Source organism: Poromitra crassiceps (genome assembly GCF_964638095.1).
Source record: "Poromitra crassiceps genome assembly, chromosome: 13".
Taxonomy (NCBI): Eukaryota; Metazoa; Chordata; class Actinopteri; order Beryciformes; family Melamphaidae; genus Poromitra; species Poromitra crassiceps.
Genome location: NC_139644.1, coordinates 20,989,987 through 20,999,986, shown reverse-complemented (window position 1 = coordinate 20,999,986; position 10,000 = coordinate 20,989,987). Strand labels below are relative to the sequence as shown.

The 10,000-nt window shown below is 47.9% G+C and overlaps 1 protein-coding gene across 1 annotated transcript in view; it reads left to right on the top strand.

Annotated features, from left to right (window-relative positions):
• The window catches only part of vat1 (vesicle amine transport 1), a 33,621-nt gene that overhangs the window by 4,367 nt on the left and 19,254 nt on the right, over positions 1 to 10,000 (top strand). The window contains exon 2 of the mRNA XM_083649045.1: positions 4,026 to 4,233. Coding sequence (XP_083505171.1) covers positions 4,026 to 4,233 — 208 coding nt within the window. The remainder of the gene's footprint in view (positions 1 to 4,025; positions 4,234 to 10,000) is intronic.

The window sequence follows — 10,000 nt, the reverse complement described above, 5'->3', positions numbered from 1 at the left end:
TCAGCAGCGAGACCCCCCACACCCCCCCCCCCCCCCCCGCCCCTCTGCCCCACTGCCGCCGCAGCCCTCCCTGTCCCTGACTGACTGTGATACATCTGATGATGCTGAACGCCGAGGAAGGAAATGCACGAAATAAGTCACACTCTGAAGATGTTGCAACAGAAGTGTCACAAGGCTCTCTCGTCTGGCCTTGAATGTGTCATATCTCGTGTGTGTGTGTGTGTGTGTGTGTGTGTGTGTGAGTCAGTGAGTGAGTGAGTGACAGTAACTCACATGCCTTACGTGGGCACAGGAGAATGAACTGCAGATGCATCTGAAAGCGATGTGTGAGTCATGTATGTGTGTGTGTGTTTCCTGTAAAGCCCAAGCCACCCCCCCCCCACCCGCCTATCGATTTGTGCCACGCTGTACCCCCAATTACACCAGCGAGGCTGACGAGTCTGAAACCTCGACAAGAGGGAGAGGAAAGAGAGAGAGAGAGAGAGGTTGCGATAGAGTCAGCGAGAAGGCATGAATAACAAAAGGAATCAGAGGGAAGTAGCCAGTGAAAGTAGAGTTGGAAAATAAACCAAATTCAGCCTGAGAGATAGAGAGAGAGAGGCAGAGAGAGATGTGAAGAGAGACAGAGAGATGTGCGTATGAAAGAGAGAGAGATGTGCGTATGAAAGAGAGAGCGAGAGAGAGGGAGGCAGAGAGAGATGTGGGTATGAGAGAGAGAGATGTGGGTATGAAAGAGAGAGAGGGAGGCAGAGAGAGATGTGGGTATGAAAGAGAGAGAGAGAGAGGCAGAGAGAGATGTGGGTATGAAAGAGAGAGAGAGAGGCAGAGAGAGATGTGGGTATGAAAGAGAGAGGGAGGCAGAGAGAGATGTGGGTATGAAAGAGAGAGAGAGACAGAGAGAGATGTGGGTATGAAAGAGAGAGAGAGGGAGGCAGAGAGAGATGTGGGTATGAAAGAGAGAGAGAGAGGGAGGCAGAGAGAGATGTGGGTATGAAAGAGAGAGAGAGAGAGAGGGGGAGGCAGAGAGAGATGTGGGTATGAAAGAGAGAAAGAGACAGAGAGAGATGTGGGTATGAAAGAGAGAGAGAGAGGGAGGCAGAGAGAGATGTGGGTATGAAAGAGAGAGAGAGACAGAGAGAGATGTGGGTATGAAAGAGAGAGAGAGACAGAGAGAGATGTGGGTATGAAAGAGAGAGAGAGAGAGAGAGAGAGAGAGAGATGTGGGTATGAAAGAGAGAGAGAGAGGGAGGCAGAGAGAGATGTGGGTATGAAAGAGAGAGGGAGATCTCTCTAATTGGAGTGGATAGACAGCGCGGCGCATGGCTCCCTCCAGACCATTAGAGAGGGCCGGGCGGCGCGGGTTTGTTCCCAGGAGGAGAGAGCTTGTCTCCTGCTCAGCCATGGGGAAGAATCTGGCAGGGCCTCTGATGAGTGGAGAGGAGCCAGGGGACAAGATGGGCCCCATTGTCCTGTCTGGCTGATGAGGCAGAGGGGATACACGGGACGCTCCTCGCAGAGGGAGGGATGGACAGGAAGAAAAGTGGAGGAGGGGGGGGGGGGGGGGTATAGACAGAGTGAGACAGTAAGGGGTGTATAAAGAAAGAGAAAGGGACGAGCGTCAAAGGAGGCGGAGAGTCTCAGACGTAGACAGGATGAGACAGAGGAGCAACGACGAAAGGGAAGGAAGACGCTCTGAAGGAAAAGGAGACGGGAAGTGAGAGAGAAAGAAGGGAAGAGAAAAAAGTGAGAAGGGGAAAGGGAGGGGGCGGAGAGAGCAGGGAGGGAGGGAGGGAGATCTGCGCAGAGAGAGTGGTGGATGGACGAGGAGGAGGAAGAAAACAGGAAGAGAATTTTAAATGAATGTGGTCGTCTCCGTTTCCTGTGTCCCCTCCACTGGCTCTCTCCTGATTGGGTAGTGCTGTGGTGGTGGTGGGGGGGACTCTGATAAGGACACTTTGGGAACAAAAAGACATGACATGGTGGCGGTCCGAGGGGGGGGGGGGGATAGAGGAGGAGCAGTTGCTACAGTCAAATTCCACAGCATGATGCATGGTCTTCTCTGTCTGCTGCGGAGACTTTTATTGACGTCACCGGTGGCGAGTGTCTCCATAGTGTCTCTGAAAGCCTGTCTCCAGAGTGTCTCTGAAAGCCTGTCTCCATAGTGTCTCTGAAAGCCTGCCTCCATAGTGTCTCTGAAAGCCTGTCTCCATAGTGTCTCTGAAAGCCTGTCTCCATAGTGTCTCTGAAAGCCTGTCTCCAGAGTGTCTCTGAAAGCCTGTCTCCATAGTGTCTCTGAAAGCCTGTCTCCATAGTGTCTCTGAAAGCCTGTCTCCATAGTGTCTCTGAAAGCCTGTCTCCATAGTGTCTCTGAAAGCCTGTCTCCATAGTGTCTCTGAAAGCCTGTCTCCATAGTGTCTCTGAAAGCCTGTCTCCATAGTGTCTCTGAAAGCCTGTCTCCATAGTGTCTCTGAAAGCTTGTCTCCAGAGTGTCTCTGAAAGCTTGTCTCCATAGTGTCTCTGAAAGCCTGTCTCCAGAGTGTCTCTGAAAGCCTGTCTCCAGAGTGTCTCTGAAAGCCTGTCTCCAGAGTGTCTCTGAAAGCCTGTCTCTGAAAGCCTGTCTCCATAGTGTCTCTGAAAGCCTGTCTCCATAATGTCTCTGAAAGCCTGTCTCCATAGTGTCTCTGAAAGCCTGTCTCCATAGTGTCTCTGAAAGCCTGTGTCCAGAGTGTCTCTGAAAGCCTGTCTCCATAGTGTCTCTGAAAGCCTGTCTCCAGAGTGTCTCTGAAAGCCTGTCTCCAGAGTGTCTCTGAAAGCCTGTCTCCATAGTGTCTCTGAAAGCCTGTCTCCAGAGTGTCTCTGAAAGCCTGTCTCCAGAGTGTCTCTGAAAGCCTGTCTCCAGAGTGTCTCTGAAATCAGGGGGCCGTAACACCTGAAATCCAAAACGATGTTGATGATGTTGATGTTGATCTTTATTGCATGAATCCATCCCCTGGTTGCGATGTCATATTTACAATATAGTCTAACGATTTCCTTTTACAGTCCCCTAATTACTAAGTACTGAACCGGTAAATATATGGTAAATTACAGTATATTATTGGGTAATTATCACTGATGAATAAGTAGGTAAATCCAGAGAAACTACATCTTAAATACTAAGAGAAATCTCCACTACTACACATCAACTCAACTAAGTTTGTGTTTATTGCATGGAAAAGGGAATAACCAGTTACAAGGGATATAGTAAGAGCCTCATACCATACCTACTTATTTACCATTGGTAATTACCCGATAGTATACTATAATTTACCATATATTTACTGAGTACTGAGTGCTAGTACTTGGTAATTAGGATTAGAATGTAAAAGGAAGCGTTACCAGTGTAACCCGCATTGTGTTGTGTAGTCCCCCCACAGCTGGGATGGAATCGAACTCGCAAGTCGCAACCTCTGTCATCGGAGGCTAAAACCCACAGTGAGTAAACCCTCAAGAGGCTCTCTAGCGACAGACGCTAGAGAGCCTCTTGAGGGTTTACTCACTGTACAGCACTACCTGCTGGCCATGTCAAACCTCACTGAGCAACCTCAGTCCAAGATATATGTGAGCCAAAGATCATGCTGTATATGTGTTGGACGATGACTCACTGGTTTTGTGAAAGTGGGCGTTAACCCTTCATCAGGGCATAGCCATGATCTTATTTCTACCACTTTTGCCCACACATAACACCATTATCATAGATCGACAGACCTGAGACAGAGTTGTTCCTTAAAAATCAAATCATCCCAGACATGTACTGTAAAAATGTCTTTTAGCTCTGATTGTTAATAACACTTTCATCTCGGCAACCTCAGCTGTTTTAGAGGAAGTCTATCTCACAACCTTCCCATCAGTGCCAGTAGATTGAGAGCACATTCTGGTCTTCATGCTTTCACAGTAACATTGTCAGTGCCTGGAAATAGCAACAGAGTGAGAGTCCTTTGCTTAGCCCTCCTCTCAGCCGGTGTGTCTTCCTCTGCTGTCTTGCACAGGTGGGAGACAAGGTGCTGGTGCTGAACCGCTCCGGTCTGTGGCAGGAAGTGGCGGTCGTGCCGGCGACCAACACCTTCCTCATTCCGGATGGGATGAGCTTCGAGGAGGCGGCAGCCCTCCCCGTCAACTACGTCACCGCCTACATGATGCTGTTTGACTTCGGCAACCTGCGGCCCAAGCAGAGCATCCTCATCCATGCTGCTGCAGGTAACGGATACCAAAACTGAGCAGGGACAGAAATGGAATGGGTACACTACAGACAAACACCTTTCAGGATACATACACACACATACACACACACACACACACACACACACACACAAAATCACGCGCATACACACACACACACACACACACACACACACACACACACACACACACACACACACACACACACACACACACACACACACAGTTACTTCTTTCAATCTTTCAATCAACGAGACGAGTTGAAACTTGCAACTGCTTGCAATGCGCCGGGTCTGCAATGTTCTGAAACCTGCCTGTTTACACCAACACAACTAGATGAGATGGTGTGTCATTTCCCTAGCAACGACTCTGGGTACTTCCGTTCTTACTGCTGGCTTTTCAGGCTTTTTTGCAGCTGGATAATTCAAATAAAGTCCTATGATAAAATGTAGAAGGATACTTTTTTAATCAGTCTATGGTCACAACACTGGCAAATAGATGAAGATTGATTGATGATTGGCATGTTTGATGACTGAGTCTGACGTGGTTTCTGGAAGGCAATAGGAAAAGAAAGCAATAAAAGCAAAGGGCACTCATATAGCCTTAAGTTAATAGCACAAGTGAATTGCATCGCCATTCGACAAACTATTATGATGAGGTGCCTGGCCAGTGGCTCACCGTAAAGGCTCAGTCCTTCCTGTAGTGACCCGGGTTCGAATCCGGCCCGCGGTCATTTGCTGTCCTCCCCGTTCTCTCTCCCTTACCTTCCTGTCTCTTTCTCACAATATCATCTGTCAATAATAAAGCATAAAATGCACGCTGATAACGAATGCGTAAACTAAAGTGCATAATGCATTCCCTCGTTTTGTACTAGCTCTCTGTTAATATTTGTCAGTGACTCACAGCTGCAATGTAAATTTCTCGTGTAACACTGCAACCGAAAACCACGTTTAGGCAGTTTCATCTCGGCATGTTTGAGAGCGGAGCCATGAGGTTTTTGCATTAAACTCACAGTTGGCAGCAACATAAATGCATTACAGAATAAGTGCGACACCCGCCTGCCCTGTAGCCTAGCTCCATTGTGAATGATGTGTGATAATGAAAGAAAATGCATAATACAGCAGCTCAACACAAAGATGCAGACTCAGAGTTGTGAATTCTGGCCTTGAGGAAACGCCCTTGCCTGTTTATGCATGCCTTTTCTATATTACTCTATGTAATTATGATGACTGTTGGAGAAAATCCCACTGTTCATCATCTGCATGATATGGCTCTGGATTACGGTTCTCCAGGCTACTATAATAGTGGTGGAGTCGTGGAGCACCTGGCACCTGGAGCGAGGGGTCAGCGTTCAGCATGAGTGGGTGGGGGGGGGGACAAGGGGGACAGATAGAGGGAGCGAAAACACCTGGGTTGGGGTGTGATGCATTGAGCATGAGATTTTTGGATTTTTGCTGTGAGGCCAGCTGGAGAGAATGGGAGAGTGTTGTCCAAAATAAATTGTTCTCCTCTCTTCCTCTCTGTCTCTACATCTCTCGCTCATGCTGACTTTCTCACTCTTCCTGTGCATAACGCGTCTTTGCAGTGGGAGTCGGAAAGGAATCCCTCGCTGCTTGGGACTGTGCATGTGGGTGTAGATGCTAGGAGAAGTTTGCACATTCAAAAAACCTACATCTGCATTTTCTCTGGCAGACATACAAATTGACAATCCCTCTCCCTGCTGAGCTCTGGCAGACCGCCAGCACAGGTGTATTTAGCCCCTGCTATTAACCCATTGATACCTGATGCAGCATTTGTGTGTGTATCCCTTTAAGACCGCGAACCGCTAACAGGCCCATAGTCGAATCATGGAGGAATCTGTGCCGTCATAGAATAGAATAGAATAGAATAGAATAACCTTCGTTGTCAGTGTTTGCTGTAGTTTGTTGACAACATTAATTGCATTTGGGATAAAAGAACCCTTCTTTGCCATAGCTGCTCTATAGCGCCGCCCTGAGGGGAGCAACTCAAACTCAGGGTGGAGGGGGTGTGTCTCATCATTGATGATTGACAGGGCTGTCCTGTGTACAGCTGTGCTGTAAAGGTCATCAATGGCTTTGGTTGGTGGCCAACTATCTTCCCTGCTGTCCTGACAATCCTGTTTAGCTTGTTTCTATTGACTCAACTGCCAGACAGAGATATTAAAAACAAAGATGGTCTTCATCAGGCTGACATACGCTTTTTCCAAAATGTCAAGATTGACCAGTCAAACCCCTTTAGTTTCCTAATTAAAAACAGCCTCTGAGTAACCTTTGTACACAATAAAAATCAACATAGTCTGTGAAACTCCGTTTGTCAAGTTTGTCTTAAAAGGGTTGACAGTTTGCGACAGATTCAGATGATGTCATCCATCAACAGACACATCTGTGTGAAACAGTAGCAGTTTCTACGCAGAGTGCTGGTGAGGGTTTGCTATAGGAGGAGTGTGGTGTACCACGCTCTTCCTCGCTGCACGGTGTGTAGTCCAGGACTTGCTGTGGGAGTGTGTGGTGTACCATGCTCTTCCTCGCTGCATGGTGTAGTCCAGGACTTGCTGTGGGAGTGTGTGGTGTACCACGCTCTTCCTCGCTGCATGGTGTAGTCCAGGACTTGCTGTGGGAGTGTGTGGTGTACCACGCTCTTCCTCGCTGCATGGTGTAGTCCAGGACTTGCTGTGGGAGTGTGTGGTGTACCACGCTCTTCCTCGCTGCATGGTGTAGTCCAGGACTTGCTGTGGGAGTGTGTGGTGTACCACGCTCTTCCTCGCTGCATGGTGTAGTCCAGGACTTGCTGTGGGCGTGTGTGGTGTACCATGCTCTTCCTCGCTGCATGGTGTGTAGTCCAGGACTTGCTGTGGGAGTGTGTGGTGTACCACGCTCTTCCTCGCTGCATGGTGTAGTCCAGGACTTGCTGTGGGAGTGTGTGGTGTACCACGCTCTTCCTCGCTGCATGGTGTAGTCCAGGACTTGCTGTGGGAGTGTGTGGTATACCACGCTCTTCCTCGCTGCATGGTGTAGTCCAGGACTTGCTGTGGGAGTGTGTGGTGTACCACGCTCTTCCTCGCTGCATGGTGTAGTCCAGGCGGCGTCTCTGGTTTCTCGGGGCGAGCTGCCAGTCTTGGCTCAGCGGCTGTCCAGACGTCAGGATTATGAAAGCACTTTACTGAAGCCATGACAAAAACATTTGCTTAACAGCCTGCAATTACAACTCCTCCTCCATGCTTTGTTTTTGTGAATCATTATTATGCCGTGGCGCTCCCTCCCACTCACTCAGGATCTTGAGACATGTAAAGCTGTATTGTTTGTGTAGCAGTGTGATGGTGTGTGATGGTAGCGGGGACTTTAGTCACATGACAGAGGTGTTACAATCACTGATGTTGCAGTTGTAACAATGTAGCAGTTCAGGTGCACAGATCCTCCTCTGCTGAGACGCTAACAGTCATGGTATTGGCTGGTCACATGGCTCACATGGTGCTGGGTGTTGGGTTAGCGGAAGGAGGAGGGGGGGGTGCCACCCAGGAGTCTGTCAAAAATGTTCCTGTTGTTAGGCTCTGATTAGAGAGATCAAAAGCTATCTGCTATGACAGACCCAGAGGGAGAGAGAGAGAGGGGAAGAGAGAGAGAGAGAGAGAGAGAGAGAGAGAGAGAGAGAGAGAGAGAGAGAGAGAGAGAGAGTATCTGTCAACAGGAGTAGGAGATATTTTTTTAACAGGTTTTAATAATTATTAGGGATATTGCAGCCAGGGTAGGTTAAAATGTATTGCATTAAGTTACAAGTTCATGGTACAGAGTAGAAAAACTGTCCAAAGACAAATTTAAGGACATTTATTTCCGATTTGCATACAAGCATAAAGATGTGGACCACCTGCCACTATTTAGATGGTTTGTTTTGTTTTGTTTTGTTTTTCCTTTCACTGTAAAAGTATTCCCAGAGGTAATCAGTATTACCAGAACACAACATATAAGCGCATATTTTGAGTGCTTTATTTCACCTCACAAGACTTGGCAACTGATGATTGCATATCACGCAGTATTATTTATCTCCAGTAACTCAACAGTGATGGGCTGGTGTAACAGACATGTGTCTGAACAGCACTGCATTCTTTACATGTAAATAAATGCAGCTTATAATATTGTGCAAAAGACAAGACAGTCGGCTGTCCAATCAGATCTACATTTGCACAGCTGAGCTGAGAAATAACATTATTATGATTGTGGTATGAAGACAGGCGCAGGGATTTGTCACTCTCTGTCACAGGGTAAATCCCAGTAGATTTTTAAATTGGTATAATTTTTATTGGAGGCGCATGGATCAATAGCTTCTTATCACAGCAGCCATGGATTATGTGTTTGATGAGCAATTTATTTTCTTCTTTTATAGTCATCAATCTGTTCATCAGTGTAACATCCTGATCCGGTCAGTGTTTGAGGGGTTCACCCTGTATTGGCCTGTCTCCTGCTTGAGCTGTGCTATAATCCACTAATTTAATCATTTAATTTACACAAATTATGAAATATAATCAGATTCCTTTCACTTACTGTTGGATTGCTTTGCCTCCAAAGCCTGTGCAGCATGAAGTTAAAGCAATTTGTTCCAGTCTACAAAATGTATTATCATCGTCATCTACAGCCATTATCGAAATGTCAAGATGCATCAAACGGTTCTTAGTCTAGTGACCAAATTGCCCTTATTTTCTCGTCAAAGATGTTTCAGAATAACTCAACTAGCAACAGCAACTTCTATGAGTCCTGGTGCCTCAGAGGATGGTGGCACACAACTCAACCGGCGTCATTGTGGATTGAAAATCATGAATCTCTAATTTCCTATAAAAACTTCAAAAATATTGTAAATTTGTAACATCTTCAGTTCAGGTTAGTGATAATCAGTGCTTGGTCTCTAGACTGTATATATGTCTAGACTATCATGGCCCTAGAACATCATTTGCCTGTCAGGACCAGTGCAGAATGCCTGACTGACGGTGCTCAGAATTAGTCAGTCACTCATGCCTCTGTGTGTGCGTGTGCGTGTGTGTGCGTGTGTGCGTGTGTGTGTGTACGTGTGTACGTGTGTGTGCGTGTGCGAGCCCTGGTGCTGCTGACTAGTCCTCAGCTGCCTCTCTCGTGGGTCCACTCCTGTCCTCCCTCTCTCTCCAAACAATAGCTTATTGTACTTCCTCCCATCGCGCCTCCTTTCTCCACCGGACCGCACATCTGCATCCTCCGACCTACACCTCCCCCTCCGCCCCTCCATAACCTTCGCACCCTCTGATGGCTCTGCACGACCCCGCCACATCCGCGCTCTGGTCCTCGTCATCGGGGGACGCCATGCAAAAAGTTTTGTCCCTCTCCCTGGAGGGCCGGGGCGGGGGGAAGTTCGGCGACGTTTGGATGGATCTCGCGGGGCATCATCCACAGCCTTTCCTCTGACCTCTCCCTGAACTGGACCCTGTGTTTATGAACCCTGGCCAGGCGCCATGCCACCACACCCGCACTACACATTCTTGCATACATTACGTATGGGGGCGCTGTCGCATCCAGTGATGATGACCTCCCCCTCTTGTTTTATTTATCAGTTCTCGAGTGACGAGGCCAACTTAAGTGCCGCACATATTCACGTTGGCAGATGGCCAATGTGTCATATGAATCAGGCGGCGCTGCAGGAGCCAATGTCATCATTTGATCCCGATGCTTTTGCTTCAAGTCCTTACACTTCCTGGTCCTGTGTAGCTCATTGGGTACACAGTGATTTGATCCCTACTGGGGCCCCT